The 27,203-nt window shown below is 42.7% G+C and overlaps 1 protein-coding gene across 5 annotated transcripts in view; it reads right to left on the bottom strand.

Annotated features, from left to right (window-relative positions):
- Window positions 1-6,361: 6,361 nt before the first annotated feature.
- The window catches only part of MARCHF8 (membrane associated ring-CH-type finger 8), a 108,169-nt gene continuing 87,327 nt past the window's right edge, over window positions 6,362-27,203 (bottom strand). For 3 of the 5 annotated variants that reach the window (XM_080620694.1, XM_080620696.1, XM_080620695.1), the window contains 5 exons: window positions 19,849-19,928; window positions 18,699-19,544; window positions 16,563-16,743; window positions 13,681-13,828; window positions 6,362-11,223 (listed from right to left, as the gene is read on the bottom strand). In XM_080620694.1, coding sequence (XP_080476820.1) covers window positions 10,919-11,223; window positions 13,681-13,828; window positions 16,563-16,743; window positions 18,699-19,544; window positions 19,849-19,928 — 1,560 coding nt within the window. In that variant the 3' untranslated portion in view covers window positions 6,362-10,918. Of the gene's footprint in view, window positions 11,224-11,357; window positions 11,551-13,680; window positions 13,829-16,562; window positions 16,744-18,698; window positions 19,545-19,848; window positions 19,929-27,203 lie in introns of all 5 variants that reach the window. The other 2 variants (XR_013957178.1, XM_080620697.1) reach the window with 2 other exon arrangements.

Genomic DNA, 27,203 nt, shown 5'->3' with positions numbered 1-27,203 from the left:
ACATATAGGCGTATAAAAAGAAAAATATCACTGTGCCTGCCTTGGCTCTACTGAATTGCTCCGCAGGAATTTCTAGTCTGCTGCTGCTTTTTAAATAACACCCAGAAGTGTAAGATTGCCAACTGTCACATGGCACACCCAAGGTAGCTGGAGAATCCCAGCCCAGGGATTTGACTTCTCCTCCTTAGGTTTAACCACAAGGGATTCTTCTGCTGCACTGCGATCCCTTCTGTGGTCAATTACTCCATAAAAGTGCACCATAAACTCTTAAGCTCTTCTGTGGTTTTATTTTCCTTTATATTAAGTTTTCAAAGAAATACGATTCATTTTTTGATGAGTGCTCTCAGCCCTAAAGGTTCTAAATTTAGGCTCACAGCCTTCCGTGAAGGACGTTAACAGAACCCCTTTTAACACGTGAAGTGCTTCAGAACCAGCTTTTGTCGGACACAAGGCCACCTTCTGGCCACCTTCATTATTGCTGCAAATATGGAGCAAAGTGGTGCTCAAACCTTGATCCGTGGGTTTCTGTTTCTTTGTGTTTCAGCTCTGATGCAGCATTTGATCCTGCCCCATTCCTCTGGGCCATCAGTTCTGTTTTCACACCGTTTGGTTTTCTTCTGTACAGAGGTGTGACTGAGAAGTCTCCCTGCAGCTTTGGAACTCCTCTTACCAGCTCATTAAAGAAAACACAAACCCTGTACATTAAATTTGTGGGAATGCATTTGTTGCCTTTCCCCAGCTATGTTGCTTTTTGGTCTGTTCTTTTAGCACCTCTCACTTTATCATAACTTCCACCTTCAAAGGTTTATTGATAATATTTACTGGTGATAGAATTCCAAATTCTTCATTAAAATCCTGCTAAACAAAATAGCAGGATGTGTAAAAAACAAACTCAATCATTTTATCAAGAGACTACATTATTTCACCCCTGAGGAGACCCACACTGTGTGAGACACCAGCACAATTCTCTTCCATGTTGTATCTGATAGCTGCTTGATGTCAAACAAGGAAACCACTATTGGAAATAGCAGTTGGATCCCATAACTGGATCCAAGGTGTGTGTCCTAAAAATCAGACATTGAGATCAGACACAGACTTGCATTGCAGGGTTTCCCCGGTTCCCCCAACACCACCATGGATTCCTCCTGGCTTGACGGCTAAGCTGCACAGGGAAGATTGTGCTGTGCCCTGCACATGGCACATCTCCCAGGGATGCAAAGTGAGGCTGGAACTGCTCAGGCTGAGGAAGATCCTGATCCCAGGTCCCCATCTTCCTTTCTGAAACCACCAACCCAATTTAAGCCATCCTCACCACTTCTGGCTGCTTTTCCAGCTGCTGCGTTTTAAAGCAGACTGTCAAGCCCTTAGGTAAGGTGGTGAAGGGCATGAAGACCAAAAGAGATACAGCCTGTAAGACAGGCTTCTGGGCCAAGCTGCCTAAGTTCACCCCTGCACCAGGCCTTGAGAACCCATAGGCTGCACATAGGCCAGGTGCTTGGACACCACTGCTGTTTCTAATCCTGAGGACTTTAGGCCAAGTGACTGACTTGAGAACCTCCAGTTCCCTCTGGACCATGGATAGATCGAAATCCTCCTATGTCCAAGCCTGGGAGCAAGCAGGGTCTGTAATTGCCATGTGAATAAAATAAGCTGCATAGGTAGATTACAGTATTAATTAGCCACTGTGAAAAATGCAAATTGTCAGAGTAATCAATTCCTAATTATTATCAATAACTGCCTGCACACCAGACGGGGCTTGTGTGCACACCTGCTGAGAGCCAGTGCTGGTTTCTGGCACCTGCTTGCAATCCAGGCAGTCCCATTCAGCCACTGCCCCAGGCAGCAAGCAGACAGCAAGCCTGGGCTTCTTGCTCCCCAAGCTGCTTTCTTGGGGAGGCTGTAACCACTCCCTGTATCACCTCTGCACTCGAGCCCCCCTGCATCTCACCCACCTCACTCCTCACTTGAAGATAGTTTCATGAGGCAGTGGTGGGATGTGTGCACTTACAAGCAGGGAGCTGTGAAACTGGGCCCTTAAAACATGAGTAGGTGCTATTCCTGAGCTGGCTGTGTGTTAGTGGGAGGCTAGGACAGCCCCCTCCATGGGGCACTCATACTTTGCTGTGGATTTTGCTGCTCCCGTCTGCGTACACATCACTCAGATTTACTACATGGAAATTCACAGTGGAAGTCAGCTGCTGCCTCTCTTTATCTCCTTGCAATGCCAGTGAAAAACAAGGTTGTTCTGTGAAGATGTCACATACCTTATATCCCTCATGAGGCTACAGGCAATTTTGGTGGGCAGATGGCTCCCTTGAAAGATGCTAATAAGGACTGGGAGCGTGGAGGAATGATACAACATGGTAATTAACAAATGACAGAGGAGATCAGCAAAGCCTACAGAAATTTCCAAGCTAATAATCTAAGGGACATGGGCCTAATAGCTTGAGAACATATGGGTGCTAACTGCATATGGCTGCACTCTATCAGGAAGAAAAAGCTTCTTGTTCATAGACCTCTGTCCCAGCTCAGAGTGTCCCGAAATTAACTCTAGGATTGCAAAGCTCAGCACACAGCATCCTTCCTCGGCTATCCGGGCAGTGGCAATTCTGAAAACTGAATCTCATGACCCCCCAGTGGGGTTGCTATATCAAAACTTACTACAATAACTTTATACCTTTTGTGCAAGGGATTATTCAGACTGCAAGGGGCTGCGAGTCTTTTGCTCTCCTCACAAACCTCCTACCCCCTCTCTGAGGTCGTTTTCCTTGGATCCTCCATCCCATTAAGTGTGATGTTAGGACACCTTCCTCTGTCCTGAGGACTGTGGGATCTGGCACCGCCTGACCTCAGCACTTCCCCCTAAATCTGCAGATCGTCTCACTTCCTCTGTGGATGTAGCTATGCTACTCTGGCACTTTGCAAGAAGAGGAGAGGATGGAGACAGAGAGAAGGCAGCCTGGTTTCAGGCTTTCCCTCCCCAAATGAGTGATGGGATTAGCAGGCAACACTGCTGAAGAGGAGGAGAGAGCAGAGGCATGGGACAAGGAAGCCAAGAACAAGGCAAGCACAAAGAATACAGCCACATTCATGGACATGCTTTTGGTTTCATTTGGTCCTGCACACGTTTGAGAACTGCGTATCTAGAAATGCAGTGGGAGAAGTCTGGTGCAAAAGTCCTAAGCCCCAGAGGCAAAGATAGAGTCCTGATAGAGGCTTGTGCAATATCAGTTCTAATCTGAAGTCAGGCAGGTCCAAATCAGTCCCTGAAACAATACTTCAACTTCTGACACAGCTTAGTTTGTCCCAGGGCTGCTGCTCAATGGAATGGTTTGATTTAATCACCATCTGATTTCTGCGGTGTACCTCAACTGCTTAGCTGTGGCCATGAATGTAGCATGGTCCTGAAAGCACACTTCTCGGATAAAAACCCATATTATCTTGTTGGCATGAGAAACACTAGTTTAGCTAATCCCATGATAGGAATCAGTTCTCTTTTAATACAGCACTTTGAAAAGCAAGAAGTTAAAACATGAGAGCAAGACAAGTGACAAGCCAGACTTGACAGACCTGTTTATCTACAGGAAGGGAACAGTGGTAGTTCGTGCTTGGTGTAAGGCAGATATGAAGTACGCTCCTTAAAACAGCTGCGCTTTCTCAGCTGGGATCAAGTCATCAGCACAAAATATTTCCAATTCTCTCTCAACTACAAAGATAACTGATTAACTGTTTCCCTTGACAAAGGAACCTGCTGTCCTCAGCACCAAACCCTACGGCTCCAACAGTGATGAATTCTTCTCAGCCTGCTTGGCCTGACCTATTTGCAGGTGGCCTTTGAGACAGAGAGTATCAGAGCAAACCAGCACAGCAACGGGGTCCCAGCAAAAATGACCTGGAGGTTAGTTTTAGTGAAGACTTACAGTGTTAGGGATTGCAAGCCTAATTTCTTGAAGCTTCACAATTTAACAAGCACACCCTGAGTGGTGATCTCCTCCCCTCCACTCTGTGCAGCTTTCTGGTATTTTATTCAGTTATTTCAAACCCTCCTCTGATGTTAAAGCCTTTGAGATAACTTCATTCATCTCTTTAACACTCTCAAGCAAGTCTCCTCTCTGTTTTCAGCTTTCAGTTCCTCTGCTACAAATCTTGCCTTTTCCCTAGAATACACTTTAAAAAGAGTATTCTTAAAGTTTGCCATCACTTGACCCTGTCTGAGCAGTATTTCCAATTACTCTATGCTGTGTAATGCACTGAAGTTGCTCCTGGGTTCCTTTACCCAGGGCTCTCATGACTTTTGATTTTTTAAAAAACCCCTCCCTTGGCTCCTTTCTGAATTACATTCCCTTCTCTCTCTGTTCAGCCAAGATTAATAACTTTTTCCTCTGTTCAGTTCTTGTTCTATAATGAAATATTCTTGCCTGATTTTCTGATGTCACCCATGCATCCCAATACTGTGAAAAAGCATCCTTCTGCATGTCCATGTTGTGGTAACACAATGCAATCGCAAAATGTAAGGAAGCATCCTACACATCAGAGACTGCAGCCTAGAGGATTTACAGGAATCGCAAGTGGACACTGAGCTTTATTTGCGCAGTGTCACTTCTGCATACTTCCATCGTCATTCCTATGGATTACATGCTGATTGTAATTTGGTTCCTCCTAGCTGTGCCCAGAGGCAAGCTGAGAAATAATGAACAGCAGTGAAAGAGGAAGGGTGGGAACAGGAAGGAAATTTGGGTTGCACAAGGAGAATTAATGGAAAGGGGTAAACACAGCATGATATGGCTGAACAGGGTGCGGGATAGGGAAATCTTAAATAGAGAGGATGTGTGACAGGAGAGGGGTCCACAGGGCAGCTGTGGGAAGAGCGGGATGAGAAGAGGAAGTACAGTCCCTGCAGATGGGCTAAGCAGCAGCTCAGGCACAAGCCTGGCTTTTGAGGCTCTTGGGCTTGGTTTCCAGTCAGAAGCAGGAGCTACTCCATTTACACCTCCGCAGCCTCCAGAGGGCACTCGGGAGGATCTTGCCAACCCCAGTTGCTGCCGTCCTGCCTTCGGACAGCCTCCCTCTGCCCTGCTCCGAGGGGCAGATACCGGCAACCACTCACCAGACAGCTCCACTTCCTGAAAAACGCTTTTCCTGGAGTCGCGGCTGTGCCACTGAGCCACTGTTCTGCTTCGCCTCAGAGCTGTCACTTCACGCAGCGACAGTAATACTCTTTCAGATGAAAATGAGGTTTACAAGAGAGAAGTTATTTTATAATTAACTCGAGGTGCCTGAACCCAAGATGAGGAGGCACTTTTTAATCAGCAGCCAGATGGCTCTACAGGCTCTGTTCCTTAAACCGTCTATCAGCTTTTCATCCAAGAGACTGTCAATCAAACAGCAGGCTCTGGAAATTATCTTACCATCTCTTCAGCAAGGTGTTTTGTATAGATGTCTTGCTGGTGGGTTTTTATGCAAGTAGCTTCATTTACTACAACCAGAATTGCTTTACTAAAAGACTACAGAACAGAGCCTTTTGTTTTGCATGGGAGCCACCTCTCTACAGCTGCAGTATTAAGATTTCCTCTCCTTTCTTACCTGAAAGAAAATTAAAAGCTAATTCCTCCTTAAAAATATAAAAGATTTTTCTTTGAGCCCACTTGTGTCTGTTACAGACACAACTTTTCAAATCTTATCTGCACCACTGCAGATAGCTGTTTTCCTTGCCCTACTAATGCTAGAAACCTATTCAAGAGAAACCGCTGAAGACTTCCTACTCTAAGCCTCAGTCCTGGCATAAAAACACACACAGCACTACAATATGCTCATGCCACCAGCAATGAAAAATTAATGCAGCCATCCACCAACCCACACTCACACAAAATTATTTTTCTTCTTTGAGGAGAATCATAGTAACGAGCATCTTCTGCTCTGCACCTCTGCATAGAAACCGATGCATGCGAGAACGCTGACTTCAGACACGAAGCATTCATAGCAACACTCAGTGTTGATTCCAGAAGGCTCACAGGAATCCTCTCTTCCCACCTCCCGCACAGCACAAGCCAGAAAATTGTCCCCATGATTCCTGCATCTGAGCCCAAAGCACCTGCACAGCCACATCTTCTCACTGTATTGAAGAAGTCGCCCACTTATTCTGATGGTTAACTATCCCTTCATCATTATGAATCATTTTAACATCAAACTGTCATGGACTGTACTGGCCTGCTACACTGAAGAGCCATCAAGTTCTGTGTTTACTCCAGTGAAAGTAACTCACTTTAATCACCATCTCACTACTGGAGAGCTCATTTGTTTTCTCACGTAGTCCTCTCATGCTTTTTCAAACAAAATGGATACTTTAATGGTTTTGGTTTGTTCTTTTTTCTTTTTTTATAGAAACGCTTTATTGCTGCAGTCAATAACCCTGTGTATCACACAAATAACCAATTACAGTTTAAGAAACTAAAAATAATTCTGCAAGTGGTAATACTGAGAAAACATACATGAAAGGATACAAAACTATACATTTAAGTTACTAGAAATTTACTAACTAAAAAATTCTGAAGAAGTGTTAAGTGTCCTGTATAAACTATACAACACATGCCAGTGTAAAGTTGTTCAACATTATCCAATTACCTATCTACAAATACTTTACCTAAATACAAGATCAGCTGCAATTTTCAAACAGTTATCTTCTATACAAAGACAAGTGCTTTCAGTACTTCACTGGAATATACACACACTGCAGTATCTCAAAACTAAAAGATAATCCCAAAATAAAAGGTCCCACTTATATGTTTTCTTTGTGTATCTAAGATAATGCCGTGAAAATACAGCCAGCAATATCCTTGCTCTTGTATTCGCCCTGTGTCACCCATATTTGAGAGGGAACCAACCTAGAGTCACTGACCTCCCTTTCATTGCTGGCCACAGACTCCACAGCAGACTACACTATAAATCTGTATCCTGACACGCTTCAGCTTTGGGAGAAATTTGGATCTGGATCCCACTTTGCAATAGATACTTACCCAGCCAAACACAGGGCAGAAGCAACCCGCTCCCGCATGTGGCCATATGCACGCATCACTTCAGTTTCTGAAGAGCAACACACCAAACAGACCCTGCCTTGTAGCACTGCCACAAGTAGGACTGATGCTCTAACACAGTACAGGGGATTGGCAGAAGTAGGTTTGGACAGGGAGTTACTATTGCTTCCCAGGAACAACACAGCACTTCTCTAACTCCTTGCAGGCACAGTGTAACCTTTGTTGAATCCCTCCTGCTGAAACAAAGCCGATCTCAATGACATTCAGCCACTGGAAGCTGTCCCCAGGTCTGGCCATCTCTTCAGAACACAGGGCAACATTTTAAACACCATGACCACTTCCAAAATACAGGGTTACAGTTGAAGAAAGTCCTGAGAATTCATCGGAATTTAACATCTCATGATCTCTTAAACGGGATCAACTTTCTGCAGCACACACCTGTATTTCTATCATAATGCATGTTCATGACCTGGCAGATACACCAAATACGACATGGTGGGGAAATTTCCTTGGCACAGGCAGCACTTTTTTGGACAGGATTTAAATCAACAATGTATGACTGGTCAGATGTCTAGGGCATAGGATGTATCAGCAAGGCTCTGGCAGTCTAGGGAGAGGATCGTGGCAGATGGTATTAAGCTTGCATTCCCTTCTACTTAAATTCTGGTCTCAGAAAAAACCCAGGTAACCTGAACTGATTTCGGCCAAGGAACAAGGACCAAAAGAATTCAGACTTCTATTTCAGTCATTTCAAAAGCTGCCAGAAGGAAGTGTTGGAAAGCCTGAACTGACAAAGGGTGGTCATTCCCTTTACTGACATAGAATGGGAAGGACAGAGCTCACCTGAGCTAACATCAATGCCTCACAGCTGGAAGCTGAAAACAAATCAACAGTATCTCCTTGAGCAGAAAGAAGGAAAAAGCACCATTCAGCCTTCTCACACCATTTCATGGCACCATGCAGAAGAAATTATAGCTCAAAAGCCCATCGCTAACACCATACAAGAATCAGCATGAGAAGTGTGACCAGCATAAATGAAACCCCCTGACAGATGGATCTTCTGCAGCTCTTCCTGGCATGAGCATTCCTAAGCATTATAAAGAATTTAAACATTAGGCTTTTATTTTTGTTCAGGAAAGACCTGTGGGGAGATAGAATGGTAAGCAGCAACAGTTTCATCTGCAAATATCTTCCTCCAGATGATTTTGCCGGAGATGATTTTTCTTTCCAAGATACACAAGGGCACAGCAAAAACCTTCAGTATCCTGAATACACTGAACACTACCTGGCATGTGCGACATGGAGCTTCCAAAACACCAAATGATATTTCACAATGTTTCACCAAGGATCACATATGACGGTGAAGGAAAAAGGACCAGCATGCTACAGTATGCCTTACTGGCACTTGTCAGAACATCGGTCAGATACCAGTGCCTCTTAGGTGTGACCTGGAGAACAGGTTTCATACCAGAACTTGTCCATTTTCATTTCACCTACTGGCCACAGATTGGATGAGAACGCATACAGCATCAGTTGGCAGATGATTCTTTGCATCTTGCAGTTGTAAAGTGAGCATCTTGCAGACAGGTAAGCCTTGTGCACTCAGGCATTTCAGAAGAACACAAGGAAGGTGTGCAAGACCTCATATTTAACCACCTGAGTTTATCTAGTAAATCTTTTCACAGAACAAAATAGAAAACAAAACAAGACAGTGTATTATCTGGGTTCTCGTAATAGAAGAGGATGACCCATAGCAGAGTTCAGGAAAGGGCCTGAGAAATTGCACTTTAAATTATGGCAGGCATAGGCAACAAACTCTACATGTGCATGATCATGAAGACTGCCGTCCCGATAGTAGTAGCGTGTGCAGGGTTTGTCTGCCTGTATCACATAAGCATGGGACATCCTGACACCCAGCACAGTACACAAACCCATGCCACTGCAGCTTTTGCTAGGACTGCCTAAAGGTCTTGGTATTTACAAGTATCTCTAGAACAAGGTACCATGTTGTTCATGATGATCACAGGCAGTAAGCTTCAAGCACAAGATCATGCAGAGGCACGCTTTTCCTATATCAGTTCTTAGAAACCACTGGTGTGTGTTCTCTTACCGTAGTCCCTTCTCTGCCTTCCTTTAACATGGTAATTTAGAAATAAATTAATATTCCATTTTAAGGAAAAAAAATCACCAATCTCTTACTGTTAGTCTTGGGGAAGTCTTAAAGCAACTACTTTTATTATGTAAAGAACCTGCCCAACGAAAGTTGTACTTGAAAAAGACTAAGTAAAACCTGAACAAGAGCTGAGGATTTAATTCAGTGTCTCAAGTAAACAGAAGCTTTTACCTAACTAAGCCCACGCAGTTCCTACTAAGACCAACCAGAAGATTATCACTGACTTTACAGAAATTTAGATGTGGATCAGGTAGGGAAAGTCAGCTTCGTGTGCTGATTTTTCATGGGGCTTTGTTTTTGCTCTAGTCACACTGAGACTTTGGTTGAATGAGGTCTTGAGGCTGGACGGTGGTTCACTGAAGCAGACTGGTCAAGCAAATTAACAGCAGACACCCCAGGCTTCAGGCAACTAAGCCTAAAGCCCTGCAAACAGATTTTAAAGCTGTCCCTCTCTTTTCATTAAGGCTGATTAAAAAGCCAGTCCCAAATTCAAAAACACAGACAAAACTATTCTCTGACCATGTACTGCATTACATCAGGATTAAAACCAGGCAGGCATTTTTAAACTCATCCACTTGATGCAATATTTACTTCCTAGACTTTGATCTCAGCATCTCCTCTGACAAGATCAAATTCTTGGGTAATTCACATGTGACACAGCACTAAAGAGGGAAAACCAATTTCAGCTGTATTGACTATCTTTTTTTTTCTGTAACAGCTCACATTTTTACCAATGTAGCAACAAGCCAATGGTTTGGAATGAAAGTTACATCAGGTATATATGTGCAGGTGTGTTGATGATCTGACTTGTTGAAAAAACAAAAAGCAAAACCAATTCCGAAAACAGAGCACTGAAACCGTTACGCATTGAAAACAAATACTGTACACATCCACTACTCCCCATACACAAGTGCAATATCCTTTGAAAAAAATTGCTCCTCAAAGGAAACCCAAAGAGGCAGAGTTTTTTAGTGTTACGTTTAGTAAGATAATGTGGGCATGTGTTGGAAATCACAGGTTGGAATTCCTTTTAATTTTCCTTTGTTTTTGTGTAAGGCAAGAAGTTTACTTTCCAGAAGAAAACATGGGGTAAAGAATGAAGAAATGTTTCAAAAATGACACATTCGTTCAAGTTTCATTCTCATTTGACATACATATAACAAAATAAAGATTCTTAAAAGTGCTATATGCTTTGTAAGTCTCATCACAATATGTAAAGCAAAATTTTACACCTGCTGCCTAAGACAAAATGTTAGTGGCAGTGTTAGCAGTAGATTAGACTCTAGCTCTCTCATTTCCCTCAGTGTCTGGGACAACCTCCTTCATCATGCTTAAAGAATAACAAACAAACAAACCCCACTCTACACATATTCCAGAATCATTCAGAGTCATCTTCTAAAGTAACAGACTCCATGAAGCTGAAGACAGTTCACTAGTGACTTGCTTGATATCAATCCAACGCTCATTCTACCCAGTATCCTGTGGCTTTGATACGCCAGTGCGAGAGACAAAATGTTGAGAGGTATGCAACCATGATCACATTGACAGGTATGCCAAAGGGATCTAAAAATATTCCAACAAAAAACAAATGTAAAAAAACCTCATCCACCAGCCCTCAGCTGTTAGCTGATTTTAAAAAGGTAGAGCAGTTTGCAGTAAACAATGATATTTTAAATCTTCAAGAACATACAGAAACACCCCTCCCACCCAGCAATCAGACGTGAAGGATTTCTGCAGCACAGTCTTCTGGCTCTGTGTAATGTGAAGAGTTTGTGTCTGAATGGTGAACCCCAAGCATTTCTTTACTTTCGAAGTTTGGCTCCATTAGTGCAGGTTTTTCAAAAATATTCTTTTTGCTACTTTCTGGACAGTTTTGTACATATATTACTCGATTATAAGCTTTAAGTCTCTTCCATAGCTGTACGTACACTTTGCATTGTACATACATGAAGAGAAGTCCTCCAGTGAAACCAATAGCCACAACCACCAGCTTAGTCCAAAATGGCCACTCTAGAATCCCTGGAACAAAGAAAATTAAAAAAGAAGAAAGAAAAAGGACATGGTCAGTATTGGATGGACTACACTGGATCTCTCAAAAACATCCTGTAAGGAAATTGTCAGAGTTTGTTCCACACAAACTCTTCTTATTTTACCATTTTTCCTGGTTGGCCTTCCCCTTCCTCCTTCAATTCAAACACATGCAGACTTCTACTTCACGTATCACATATATTTTCACCCACCAGAAGAAAAAACCAAAACAACTGAGTCTCTGTGTCTGAGTTCTTGTGCAGCACAATCACAAGCAAAGTCAAGGCAACAGTCGGTAGTATGTAGGTATTTTTACACCTGTTTTTAAACAAACATTGGATCAGATGATGAAAGGAATTCTGTGGCATGGTTTCCGTTTCATAGCAGCAGGCTCAACTCAGCAAACCAAAAAGTCTGTTCCACTACGTGATCACGCAGTACGTGGAGTCATAGACTTTAAATTCAAAAGAGAATGACTGTTATCATCTAGCTTGATATCGTTGTTATGCAGACCAGACAATTTTATCTGCATCAGACCCAGTAACTTGTAGTTGAACTAAAGCATCTAGTGTTAGAGATGCTGAAGCATTCTGGCAAGTTTACTCTCCATCATTAAAACTGATCATCACTACTTTTCCTGAGGTTGTCCAACTTGAACTTTTAGTCATTGGATCCTGTTACATCTCTATGAACTACTTCTACATGACAGACTATTCATGTTATACATCATCTGCATACGTAAGTCCTGTATCCACCCAGCCCCTCTCCTCTCTAAAGGTAGGCAGCATCACAAGATGGATATGAAATCATGCTAAATCACCCACTATCAGGTTTCTCAGAGAATAAAATCATGGCCTTCCAAGTCTTCAAAGTTTTCACGATGATATAGGCCAGTGTTCTTTTGGAAATGCATAGTAGCATGGGGGGAATGAAAATATTTTAGTCCCAAAATACAAAAGGCACTGTGGCATGACTACTGATGAAATTCCACTCATGATTAATACCTGAATCTCTGATTCACAGGCGAGCTATCTGTAGGCAGTGATAGTATATGCCTGCTCCTGTGCAGACATGAATGTATACCCACACACACTTCACACACCCCTGAGCTCATTACAGCATCCCACAAATTTAGAATCCAAATGAAGGGAGCAAAGAAAGCACTAGTACGTACTAAATATTCACCCTATTCCTTCTATTGATGTTCATCTAACATATTTATTGGCTAAAGTAACATGGAGATAACAAATCCTTGAAAGTATATGCTTTTCATTATCATACGTAAACCTTACACTGAAAGGCCAAAAACTTTCACAGTGCATGAAAGAGATGGGGTTGGATAGAACAGAAACTGAAAGATTTTATTCAAAGCAGATTCCTGACTGAAGTCATGAGCTATCACACTACAGCCCAAATGAGAAATGACAGCAAAAATGTTCAGTCTGAAGTACTATTCTGCTGTGAAGAGACTGTAACACCTCAGTGGATTTGCAGGTTTATCGATGCTCAACTACCTCCCTAGATGATGCTCTTCAATCACCGACAAAACATGTTCTATCTGCATGTCTAGTTGGGATGCAATACTCTGCAAGCAAGAACAGATTGCCTCTTAATGGCTGGCTCTGCCAGCCTTGGCAGATACCTGTTCCTTCTATCCCCACCTTTAGGAACAGCTCAGCTGCCTGAGAAGCAGTTCTGCAACAGCTGCAAACCTGTAGCCCAGCATATCCAGGTAAACAGATTGCAGATTGGTAAGTTTACAGCTGGTGTACTACAGAACACCTGATATTCAATAAGTTAATATATGAGCGCACTGTGGTGGCAAACTCACCATGAACTGCAGTGCACCCGACTTCAGTTGTGTGAATTTGAGTCCTAAGAATCACCCTGAACTTTTTCTGCTTCAGGCACAACCACTCGCAAAAAATTTCTCCAGTCTAACATGGCACTCACAAGAAACTTGTACTAACCCACCTCACAGATGACCAACTAGAAAGAAAACCCTGATGATTTACCTCAAAGATTTTGATTTAGGTTCTTCTTACCTCTCCTCTTTTTAAAAACTCCTCTGGTTTTGCCCAGTTAAAAGGTAGCCATAGCAGCAAATACTTACTTCCTTATCTGCCCGGTATGCGTTCCAATTTAAACTAAATCAGCTAAGGCAGGGCAATTTTGTGTTTGGCTACAGTGGATTAGTTCTCATATCTGTGCATGTCACAAGCGCAGACTAAATTGACTTGAAATAGACTTAAAAAGCACCCACAGATTAATTTATGCTGATCTCACTAAATCATTTTAGAACCATCCTTTAAAACTAACCTAACCTCAGGCTAAAGCTGACTATTCTCATATAAACACTACCTGCACTCTCATGCTCCTCGTCCTCTCTGCATTCAGGATAAATAATTATTCCAAAAGAATAAGAAGGAAGATAAGAAAATAACATACCAGTAGTCTGTCCCTGTTTAATCTCTTCAGCAGTCCTGTCTATCAGGACATAGAGAGACCACACAACGCAGGTGATGGCAATGACATGGAATGTTACAGAGCACATGATCTTCCTCCTCTCGCTGGCTGTCATCTGCAGCTTCTCCCACTGGCAAGGAACCCAGAAACAGAGTAAGAGATTAGGTGTTTATTGTAGTTACTGGACAGAATAAAGAGAACATTGATAAGAACAAAAACCAGGCAGGAGACTGGTTTCCTCCTAGCCTGGATTTTAAAAGTCAGACAGCATCATGGCTCTGACCACAGCACATGTGTGACAGCTGGTAACTCACCCTGCTGTGATGGGAGCCATCCCGGTGCCAGAAGGGACCTCCAGTGCTCAGCTCCCATCTGGAGCCTCAGCACAAAGCCATCGCACCCTGCTTATCCACACAGGGGCAACTGCAGCACAGAGGGACCCTAACGCCATGTGTAGTGCAAGCAAGGCTGCTCTTTCATGTGTTCCCCACTCAACAGCAGCTACCCACAGTGACAGCTGAGCATTGTGAGTGTCAAAGGGTAGCCTTGCTCAGGCAGGCATTCAATAAAACACTGCAGTACAAGTGGAACAATTGAACGGTGTGTGTAAGACATCTCATGCTGAGCTCTGTTAAGAGTCCCTCTGTGCACAGTGAAGGCTGTTTAGCTCTCAGCTCACAGCTGTTTAGTTCTCACCTCCTACCTCTGCGGATTTCATTCAATCTTCACATATATTTAACACTACTTACAGCCGTGACACCCATATTTTATTTTCAGCATTTCAAGTGCACTTAAATACATATGCCCCAAGAACACAGCAGAAGTGGGATGACAGCTTTTGTAAGTGAGAAGATGCAGCAAATTAAATCCCCAGACTATTGATGATGTTTATATAGCCTACAAGAAACCACAAAGCCAGGTCACTGTATTTAGGAAAGACACAAACAAAGCAGAAAATTATTTTAGATGCTTCTAATATGCAAGGAATTGTAAAAAAACCAGTTTGTTGGTTTTTTTTTTAACCTGAGACACCCTTTTTTTTAAATTATTTTTTTGAAATTTCTTTTATATATATGATAAAAGTTTTTGCATGTGGGATACACATCCCTTAGTATATCTGCTTGGAAGAGAAAGTTAAGATGGGCTTTTCTCACACTTTCACAAAATATATGCTGGGGCACGCAGGCTTTTCATACATACCTATGTGTTTCTATAGAGGTGCATTTGATGTCTCCTAGAGTAATTTTCAGAAAAAGAGGAATTTGAAAAGAAGAAATAATGTGGAAGAGAGCAAGGATGACCTGACTGGTATGACTGAGATCACTCATTATGCTGAACTACTGTTTCCAGTGCTACAAATAAAAGAATAATTGAAACATTAAACAGCAACTTTGTGATCCTCTTTGTCTTGCCAACAATGCCTTTGGCCAGTCCAAGCCACACCTCCAGTTCTGCGGGCATCTAAATCTCATGATGAACACCTAAACTGAATACTTCTCGCAATGGCATGCTAGACTCATGTCATGCTAGAAAGCTATGTTCTTTTAATCTTCTTAGAAAAAGACTGGACAAAACATCACATTTGGATGTTATTTTAAAGAGAAAATTGCTTTAGTGTCTAGACAAAGGTTTTTACTTTTGGTAGAAAGCATAAATTAAATTATTTTGTCAAAAAGTATGCATGTGAAAACTATTTGTGAATGCTTTTACAGAGCCATGAGCAATTGTGCTTTGACTGATTTGTATTTCTCTTTTCTGCTGGACAATACCTCCCCTGAGCTGCTGGATCCATAACCACCAAACCAATGTGCACCACCTCAGCTCAAGAGATATGACTGCACAGCAAAACAGAAGATATTCTGCTAAATATTTTAAGTATGCAGTAGCCCAGAAAGGAAACTAGAATCTGTATGCCCCTGATGGATTATTCTGATGATACAGCATTTACGAGTTAAAATAGGAGTTCTGGGGTTTTGAAGTGTTGTTAAAACAAACCAACCAACCAACCAACCAAAACAAAACAAAAAACAGCAGAAAACTTGGATTTAATGTCTTCTTTTTTTTTTTGCATTGAGATTTTAAAATGGAGCATCCATTTCTTGTCTTCCCTCATCTTAACTTGAATCTGACATATTTTGTTTCTCATCCTCTTCCTTACTAACTTAGCGTTTGAATAGCCTGACGCTGCAATACAACCTTAAGATACTGAGGAAGTTTAATTCCATTTCTACCCTACAGTCAAGCACAAACCCTATTATTTGTCCCATCATGCTCATAATCACCAGTCCCAGGCTGTTTTCTCGTGACTGACAGGATACCATAAAGGCTGAGCTGAGGATACAGAGGCAGCTTATCTTCTGGCTTCAGCTGAATCTCTAAAAAGACTTTTTACATATATTTCAAAGGAAACTTCTTCTGTTTATGGCTCTGTCCCTACCTTCTGGCATCTGGCCTCCTTCCTACAGATGACCTGTTCAGATATAACTAATGATGCTGACTCATTTTTGAAGGCGCCCAACAGCTTTTTCCCACAGGGCACAATACTCAGAAACTGCTTCCCACCCACTCCAAGCAGAGAAAGCACAGAAAAAACCATTTACACAGAGAGAGCTGCCAAGCTACAGTCAGTTTAGCTACAATAGCTAACTCTCAAAGCTGGATTCCACTGATGGTGAATTTGCCATGCTGAGTGTTAATTTAAATCTTTCTGCACCCATACAAAACTGACCAGACTTACTAAGGAGCCACAGAAACATGTTGAATACGTGAGGGGTCTTGTGGACTCATGGGCAAGGGCTGCTTCTTGTCAAAGTGGATCTGTGTTCAAGAAAGCACTTCCCTGGGAAAGCAGGTCTTGCCCCTACCTTTCGCAAAGGCTTCAGTTTTGTCTCCATGATGAACTCATATTTGCACAGTTCACAGCATCGCGTATCTGAGCTCTTGATCCATTGCTGCAGGCAGGCTTGGTGCACAAAATGAAGACTTCCTGTGCAGTGACAGGGTGTAATCAAAGGGCTCTCATCATCTCCTTCACAGTGACATATCCTGAATCAGAAGAAAAGCTGATCATTAGGAGAAGAGGAAGCAGAAAGGATGTGGAAGAGACATGTAATACCTGTGCTCACACACGGCTGCCCATTGAGGATCCTGAGACATACATATCAAAGGAATGTGTTCCATAAAGGAGCTAAACTAAAGAATTCCATTGCTGTGCAAGCACATACACAGGCACAAAATAATTTGGCACACACACTGCTAACTAGAAAGCCGCTTTCTAACAGATGAGGCAGACACACAGAATCTGACAGAAAAAAAAATCTGACAAAAAAAAAAGAAAATTTTTTTCTGTATCCAAAAGAAAAAACAGGGTAAGAAATGACAACGCTTCATCTAGAACAATAGCACTTAACTGAAAATAGCACTTAAACAGATCAGATAGCACTTCCCAAGACAAAATATGTAGAGAGAGGTACAGCTACTCATGGAATACAATCTGAAATGAAAGATAAAACAAAATTCCCCCCAAAATTGTGAAACAGCCCAATCCAGCATCATGAAGGGTTAATTTAGACAGCCTAGATTTTGCACAAGAAAAGTTATTATTTCTAGTGCCAACTGCTAAAAGACAGATCCACACTGCAAAGCTACAGCACTGAATCTCCCTAAACTACACCTACTGTAAATGGATGAACGGGTTTGCCCTCCAATTCTTACTTTGCTAATAAGGAAGCATCAGCTCTGCAAAATTCCCCGTTTCCCTCACAGCCTAACCATGCAGACAGCAAGGACCCCCTTATATATAGTGTTACTACCAGGTGCTGGCATTTGATTTCCAGCTTCAACTTATACACAACCCTTGGGTTGCATGAAACATCACTAAGCCCTTCTAACCATGTGAAGAGGTCATGAATTGAAATGGCAATGGTAAGGAGCTCAGGGAATGAATATAAGTTACTAAGCATATGTGAAGTACATCCTGGCATACTGCCATCCCTGTCTATTACTGAAATCTCTTACTGATGTGTAGCATCTTGCCTCTTGCGACCTTGCTGATAGCTGGCAAGTGGAAATGAAGGAGTGGGTGGATTACAGCAGTGTTTTGTTGATGACAAGCCAATATGGAATGAGATTTTGCTAGTAATGAAGGGGGGAATCAAATAATATTGGCAAATACTAACTAAGCCAGCTTCAGAAACTGCTGTCAGCAAGGAGAAAAATCAGGATAGTAAAATGATAGATAGAGGGATGGGATGTTTGCTCTTGTACATGGTGATGCCTGCTCCTCAGTCACATTTTGGACCTGGAGCTGTGGCAGACCTGCCAACAAGTCACCATGAAGACAGTCCAGAGTTGCCTGTTCCCACCACCTGTGCATGATTAAATCCTCTGCAGTTGGAACAAGGATACCCATCTTTTTTGGACCTTGCACTATGGATATCACGGCACTCAGACCCCCATTTTGACCAAGGCATCCAGAAAGCCCTTTACTATAAAGAGCATGGTGGGATACAAACTGTGTTGAAAACATAAAAAAATACCTTAGGCTCTATCAACCTGATCTCAGAAGCAATTTTCAACCTGTTTTCCTTCTGACTCTCCACCCTCTGACCAAACCAGCAATGACTGTCAGGACAACACTTGGCTCACGAAAAGCCAAGACATGTTCGGTTTGGCCTTTTATAGGTGTAGCTGATTCTCTCATGATACTCCCAGTTTGGGCACTGATAAGAGAAAAATACCATCTCAGAACCCAAACATGAAACAAATTGCAAGAGAATTTATTTGACTCCAGAGGAAATTATTTTGTTTAGTAGCCTTGTTAAGTGCATCAGAGGTGTGTAGGACAGCAGATAGAAGGCTGCATGCTTCAAATTGCACATATTAAAGCAGGGTGACAGGGTGAAAGAAAAGACAGAAACAGCACAAAGGCAGGGAAAAGCAGAACAGTCACCACCACACATGGGAGGGCTCGAAGGTAGGTGGTTCTCTGGTAAACCAACCTGCAGGTATCCCCCGATGTGGACACAGGGGACAGAGGGGGGAATTTTTCTGAGAGGGGGGAAGGGCAGTCAAGGTCACTGTCCTTCTCAACTGAACAGAGAGGCGCCCGCTGCTCTTTTGTTTTCAATTTTACTGAGGTGCTGTCCTCAAAGACGTCATCATCTCCCATATCATCAGAGCAGAAGTCTGTGCTTTCCACCAGCACGCTGGAGGATTTGTCAGCTTGGAAATGACTGGAATAGTTCTCCAGTTCGTGGAACTTATGCAGGCTGCTGGTGCTGGAGGTGTGGGAGAAGGAAAAAAGGTAGCGCAACAGTTTTTTGCTCCTTGAGGTGTCATGGTCCACTTTGTTCTCCAGCAAGGGGATATGTACAGTGCTGTGGTTCTCTGCTCCTCCCGATGCACTCGAGTAGTTGGAAAGGGAAGGAATATAGGAGTGCTTAGAATTGGTAAAAGAAAGAGGCCTGAGATTCAGTGGTTTCCTCTCGTTAAGATGAAATTTGTTAATCCTTAAACACTGCTCTTGAGTCGGGGTCAATTTGCCTTCCGAGCGTGTTCGCTCCACATAGTCAAAGCACTCACTGGTGCTCTGCGCCTTCTGGTCCACGTCATTGAGAGACCTGGAGAATTTCAGAGTGTGGGTGGGCTTTACATTCTTAGCAGACCCGAGTGCCTGGCCCCGATCCTGCCCACAGGAGTTTCTCTTTGCTGCATGTAACTTGTCCTGACAGATTACTGTCACAGTGACCCCTTGTGTCAGAGGGCTCTGGCAGTGAGGATTTTTCAAGACAACAGCAGACTGCACTGGACTGTGATGACAACATTCAGAAAACACTGCACTGGAACTGCATGCAGAACAGTGGAATAAAAGCACAGAAAGTAAAAAACAATTACAAAAGAGAATACACATAATTAAAAGTGAAGAAACGAGAAATTACGGCTAGTGTGAGAATGGCAAATGTAGCGGGGCCAAACAGTCAGTGGGATTTGACAAAGCAGTGTCAGACAGCAGCTGAGTCAAACAAATGGGATGCTTCACATAGGAACCCCACATCACTTACTACCCCATACACATGCTTTCCAGGTTTTGTTTTTAATTAACTTGAAGCTCACACGAGCCTCACTGGCCATGCAAACACCACACTTTACCTGCAGATGTCCTGGTTGGATGGTGTAACAGAAGTTCGAGAGAAGCTGTGAGGGGCAGAAATAGAGGTTGGACTTCCAGCCTGCAGTGAAAGTAAAATAAACAAACAAACAAAAGCAAGTCACAGGTCTGAAGAGTATGGTATGCACAGGAATCACCTTCAGGCTCAAACACAGCATATGGCATCAGATATCACTCTGCATCAGATATTCAAGGACTAATTGCAAGGAAGTGGCTTTATCTGCAGAGCTAGAATGGGAGGTCACACAGCCTCATCGTTAGGAAAGGTAGTAATCAGAACAGAAAAGTTTTTCCTCAAGGTCAAATGCAGCCATCTCTGGAGCAGAACCTGCCAGCTGTCAAACACTGCACAGAACAATAGCTCAGGAAATGAGCAAAGGTAATTAGAATAATTAGGTGGAGGTGTGTGTATAGACTAGTCGGAATTTAACTACCACATAATAGCTAATCCTTCCCCTTACAATGATGACAAGAGATTAGAAGCTTGGGGCTTTTTTCACAAGACAGAGCCCTCAGTAATTCGGTAACTTAAACACTACTTGGGGAGTTATTTTCAGTACTAGCATACACACACAGGGGCACCATCTACCAAACCAGAGCATTCCCTGAAGTACTCTTTGTACTCTGCAAGGCTTTTCATCCTACCCTTACTCTGACAGGGTCTTCCACATACCTGGAGAAGAGGTGTGGCAGCAGTCACATTCATAAGACCCACTGAGACATAGAATAACCGAAGAATTCAGAATTCAGCTGAACTAACCCCCCAGAAAAGAAAGATGTGCTCTTGGCATATTTAACACTTTACAGACAAGTCTCCAAAATCAATATGGTAAAAATGATCATTGTCTCAGAATTGGGACATGATGGGCTATATTCTATGGGTCACAAACAGAAACTTCTTGACTCTTCCTAGAGGTTTTGGCAAGGAGGACACCTGAATTGATAATCACATAAAAGAGAATTTTTAAACCTGGTTCTCCCATGTTCCACAGCTGCTGGATAGGCCGTGCTGCTCACCCACTGCTGCAAAACACTACTTGCATTTCAAAATTCAAACAAAGGTTTACAGCTTTCTTGATTTACAGAGCAAAGTCTGAAACCCTGGAAGGAACAATGCAATCAGGACAACACTAGTGTCAACACCACGCTGGGCTGTACAAAAACCAGCAGAGCCAGCACAGACCTGGGCCAGGCAAGTGCACAAAGCCAGACTAGGAGAGACTCACGTCATGAAAGGTGTGTTGCCACAGAAGCATGCTGTGCCCAGCCCTGTCCTTCAGCTTGAGATGCCAGAGCTAGCTCAGTCATCACTGCTTTGATGATCTCTGGTCGTGGTGCAACACACACACACTGTATCTCTCTCAGGACTCTTTAATCCTGTACTTACTTTGTTAAAAGACCCTATGGTACACTTAAACAAGGCTGCTGCAGGCTTTTACACTCTCACAGCAAAAGCAATAGCTTGTCACACATACTCTTCTTTGTGAGAGAAGACGGGCATACTATGATACACACACTACTTTGTAAATCAGATACAATCATCATCTTCCATTTTACAGGCCTCATCTGTTAAGGCTTTGTTTCTGTAGCTAACAGCACTACTGAGACCAGTGTATCTGGCCTCACACTGGGATGCTTCAGGTGCACTGATCCTGATAAAACAGGTATCCCTTTACAGCTGGGTTTGCAAGAGACATGAGCAAGACTAAACACACGCCTCTTGATCCATAGTAAGCTGTAACTTATTTCCCATCCTGCCCAGCTAGGTAGGTACATGTATAGAATAAAACCCAAGAGATTGAGCCAGAAAGCAAACTGAACTATGTTATGACTGTGACAAAACAAATTAAAGACTTACACATCAGTTATTTGCTTTATCCTGTAAATTATGGTTCTTTACATTTTATACCACTTGCACAAGCTAATGATACAGAACGTTGATCATACAGTGAGGTGAATTCAGGTATTACTTGAAAATTTAATTTCTATTTGATGCCTAACCTCTCCTAAAAGAAGGAACATCTCTGACTTCAAATCTTATCTTTTCAAGAGTTTGTGCAGTAATTACTCTTTTTTTTTTTTTAAAGGCTGACAAATTAGTGAAAGACCTGACACACTATAATCTGCTGCCATAATCATGCAAATGAAAATTAATAAGACTTAAATAATTATTTTAAAAGACATATTTAGCAATCTTCTAAAAACAAAATATCGAACCAGTAGAAAAGCATGTTGCATTCTGCCATGGAAAGAGAGCCATATATTGTTGGAACTGGAGTCACAAATCAATTAATAAATCTGACTCAGGTTTCATGTTATAACCAAATCACAGAAGGTAACCTGCTTAGAATGAATCCAGTCTCTCTACACCTTCATTTTAACAATGAAGCTTTCCAAAAAAAGACAGTGGTATATATGATGTGACAGTGTAATAGCAGATGACTAGAGTCAATGATCCAAAATTTCCCTTCTGAAACCATGTTACTGGTTTCTTGATCAAAATGCTCAGCACCAAGATGATGTCAAAGTCTCACCACTTGGGAAATCAAAAGGCTGGGACAAAAAAAAAAAAAAAAAAAAAAGGGCAGAATTTAATTTGCTTTTCAAGCTTACTACTCTGTTTCTAGATGCCAGCACTGTTCAGAGCAGCTTGCAAAAGCCCCACATCTGAGGCACATTTCCTCTCATCTTCCTGCTTCAAAACAAAAGGTCCTTTGCTCCACCTTCATACATGATGCAAATGCAACCAAAATACGAGCAGAAGTTAACACACTTGGAAAGGCACCACAAAGTAGAACACCAGAACATTAGAGGAAGCTACACCCCACCCTCGTTTTAAGCTAATGTAAGCTGTGGCTACCAACAAAAGCCATGGCTCAACGGTTCAATGGCTTTTGCCAAGTCTCTCACTCCATTCTCCTTTCCTGCCATGGTTTTTGCTCATGAAACTATTTACAGAGCTGCCTTGCAAATCAGATTAGGATAGCAAGGTGAGGCAAAGCTAACCACTTCTTTACTGAGCTTGTTTAATGTCAGTCACTTCCCTAGCTTCAGTGGCGAGAGTACCATCAGTGGGTTAGAGAAATGAGCCTCTAACAGAGAGGCACAACTTGCTGAGGAGAGAAGAGCATAGCAAAATGCAAGCTGCTGCCAAGAGCCCAAGAAGTTCGCTAGTTCTAGAAGCAGAGGTGCACACAACTGATGCTGGCCAGTCCACACAGCTTTCCTGGGTTTAATGACTCAGGTACAGAAACTATCAGGCAGAGAAGTGCCAAAGTAAAGAAGACACATGGGCAGCCTTGGCCAGAACAGGGCAAAGAAGAGGCAATGTGATAGGAGAATGCAACAGACAGGCGGATCCAGCTAGGCTGGAGCTCTGATGTTGGTCCCATGCAATACTCAGCTCTGATGAGGCTGAGAAAATAAGCAATCAAAGCCTTCCTCACTCTGTAACTTCTGGTACGCCTCAGCAGCACTTCTGGCTGAACTGGCTACTTATGATGGCATCAGCAGTTTTAAAGCACTCCTTGCCATAGGAGGTTTCTGCCACGCACATTATGTGAGGGGTATCCTAAGCTTTGACAGCCTGAATTTGACCCTTCTAACAGAATCACTTGTTGAATCTCTACAGATTCCATGCCCTTCTCATGGAGGAATATCACCTCCAGTGACAAGCCTTGTAGCTATGTGCTAGTCAGTTACCCCGTAAAACCTGGCTGGTTGCCTAAAATAGCTCAGGAATAAAGGTCAATAGTTAGTTAATTGTGTATATTGTCATTCCCACCTAATGCAATTCAGTGAGGTCACAGTACAGCCTTTCGCACTGGTGTTTAGATAACCAGTGATGCTGAAGATAGCAATCCCTGGAAGCTCTCTGAAGGGTTGCCATCAGCAATATATATACACATACATATATATCCATCATTTTTATATATATATACACACAAACGTATGTGTGTGCATGCATATATATACATGTACGCATGTGTATATATATATACGTGTGTGCTGCCATAGCTGGTTGTTCTCATTCTGCCCCCACTCCATGAATAGTGTGATCCGTTAGTGAAAGAACCCAGCCTTTTCCGATTACCTACTTGTGATTACATGCTGCACACTAAAGACTCAAAAAACCCCACCCTGCCTCAGAAAGTCATCTTTGAAGTGAGCCATAGTGAACATGTCAGTGACTTGGGTGTACTCCAAAATAACCTGCTTATTTGAGATGGCACTTCTTGGTATAGTTGCTGTCATCTCACTCTCTGCTGCACTTCAGTACTGGCAATTATACCTTGTTTTAAAGAACAGGGCCTGTCACATTCCAAAAATCTTATTAAATTATTCATTAAAGCTAAGAACTTAGAAACAACTTTACTCCAGAAGAATACCTCCACTGATTGAAAGTTTGAAGGAAGCAAAGAAAGGTTTTCCCCCACACCTGCTAACTTCATCATTTCTAGGTGACACATTGAATAGAACCAATACTATGGCCCTACTATTTGTGCTACAAATGCACCTAGAAGTTCCAGCTAAGGACCTGGAACTAACATGCTAAGCACTACACATATTTAATAATAGAGCAAACCCTTCCTCTTGGCAGACAAAGAATTAGAGAAAAGAAGCACAGTTAAAAGTCTTTTACTCAAGAGGAACTGCAGATCAACAGCTTCAGAGAAATACAAATTTAGCAATACAGCAAGAAGCCAAACACTGCACAACTCAAATTCCAACCTGGCATTTTGATTAAGGGTTTGTCTTTATTTTACACTGCGATGAACCCATTTCAAATGTTTTCTGCTTGGCAAAATAAATATATGAAATAAGCGAGCAGTAAAAATCCTGAAAGGTAGCTAGCTGCACCTGATGCTGAAAGATGTCTCAAGCACCACTAGACCATTGCAGCAGTTTCTATCTGCCTCTGTTCCCCATAAGAACCACAGGAGCACAGTGATGGTTTTCTCCACTGAGCCAACTCTAATCACCACCAGTTCCCCAGGGATTAGAGACACAGCTAACCATAGTAGGTGTTAGCTAAGTGGAGACATCTCCAACCACGGATCCAGAGCTGTCCTGTCCCAGGCACAACCAGTTTTCGAGGCCTGCTACCTTTCATATTCCCCTCAACCCCCAAACCCCGTAACCTCCCTGCACTGTGATGCTTCTTCAGCATCAAGATCACAGTGCTGCTATCTGCAATTGCCCACTGGGACTTCTGTTTGGATCAGATTTGTCTCTCCTGGTATTAACACACCACAATGTGGCAGCAGCACAGGGGAAAGGCAGAATCAGAGGGATTGTTATCACACCCTATGTTTTTGAAGACCTCTTTGCCAGAGAGCTATTTTCTCTCTCACACACAGATTCTATTTACATGTGTGTAAGAAGGCAAGGCTGCTGCTAGACATGGACATGGCTGGCCTTTATCTTGCATCCTGCATCTCCAGAGGCAGCATAAGCCTGAGGCTCTGCTCTCCATTTAGCTTACACCACAGAAACCAAGATCAATCACCCCATACCTGTTCCTTTGGCAGAATCTGGGTACAGACAGTGATTTGGGAAAGAAAACAAGTGATGGGTGCCTTGTGAGAAAAGGCACCAAGTGCCACTGCAAGGCTCTCCACAGCCAATCCAGCTACTCTTCAGATAGGGAAAGGACATCTACAAAGAGACCCAGGGAATCTGCCTCTCTATGTGCCATACCTGCCCCATTCACCTCCTCTCCCTCTGTCAGTGGCAAAATCCCTTTGCTTCAGCCATCTCACTCACAGTGGTAAAATTCAGTTCTGTCTGCTGCGCTGAGAAGTCCTGAGCCTGGGCTGAAGTCAGGCAGGGAGGTGTTGATTAAACCCAAGGGACACATCCGTCATTTCTCTTGAGCCACTGCAGAATAAATGTAATCGCCTGGCTCCAGCTATCCACCAGGACGCAACATACTTGTGCTCTTATGCTTTTAGCAGGTGCTGTATTCCATGTACACACTGACTACGGCTCTGCTGAAGTGCACTGCAGCTAGAAAGTCAACAAAGCTCACCTGTGGAACAGACCTGGTTGTTTCACTGCATGCATGCCAAAGGAGGGCTCTGGCTGAACTAGCACACCCAGGCAGCAGTGCAATGAGACCAACCACCCGTGCTGAGTGTACTAACCTGACACATCAGATAGCCAAAACAGGCCACCTACAGGCAGACTGGATGTTGTGAAGGGCAGACAGCCCTGCTGACAGGCTGGTGGTTTTGAAAGGTTTTCTCAAATACGGCAAGATCAAATACCAGTAACTTCTCCATTAAATTCTTCCTACAAGAACTGTGCCAATTTGATTTCCAGCACATATTATAATCAATTGTCTTCAGCTGGGATAAATCAGATTATTAGAATGGAGAGTGGTTAAAAAATCTGGGGGGAAAACAACCTAAAAAGAAAAAAAAGACTACATGGGAGAGAGGCATCTGAAATTTTCACGACCATTGACTCCACCATACAATTTTGGCAACAATTCAATAGGAACCAGCAGTCAGTTGTAGAAGAACTTTGTTCCATACTTTATATAAGGTATATGACTATAATTAGCATTATGTCTAGAAACCAGAAGCAAAGCTGAAGTCAGTTTCCCCTCACTCTTCCTAAGAAAATTTAAATAAGGATTCTGGCAGGAACTTTCTCTAGATATACCAGAGCCAAAGCTGCTACAGAAAGAAGGCTATCTATCCTTTCAGAATCTCCCCGCATGCAATTCAACCTGCCTATAGCACAGGATTAATGTTGACTAAACCCAGTAGCAACTGCACAGGTACTGCAGAATTAAAAAACAGTAAAATAGCCCTCTGAATATAAAATCTTCCTCAAAATACCTTGAATTGACTGTGGGGACAAAAGAGGAAAGGAAACACCTGAAGGTTTGTCCTTCACAGGGTACCATCATACCTATATGAAGTAAGAACCCAGACCCAGTAGAGGGGATTTATCATAGCACAGGGAGAAAATCACACTCCCTATGAACACAACTGCACCATGCCCCAGCATGACATTACTTGCTCTTGTGGGCAGGGAAAAGCGCATACCTTAATCTTCACGCTATACAATTTTTCCTGTCTTTTCCTTTCCCCGATAGCTCAGTAGAAGAAATTTTTACTTTTTTTAAGCAACTTCTCTTTTTCTACCCCCAGGCTCATGCACCTGCACAGAACACCTCCGAGCAGCAGTTCCTTTCCGTGAACCTTGGTCATCTGATAGACTAAAGGACAGCTAAGCTCTGTGACTGAAAAACCTGGACTGCTTTTCTACAGACGAACACTCACTGAATCCATCAAAGCTTCAGGCAACAGTGGACGTGTGTATT

Source organism: Psittacula echo, assembly GCF_963264785.1.
Source record: "Psittacula echo genome assembly, chromosome: 6".
Taxonomy (NCBI): domain Eukaryota; kingdom Metazoa; phylum Chordata; class Aves; order Psittaciformes; family Psittacidae; genus Psittacula; species Psittacula echo.
The sequence above is the reverse complement of the archived record's forward strand: the minus strand, read 5'-3'. Positions and strand labels throughout refer to the sequence as shown.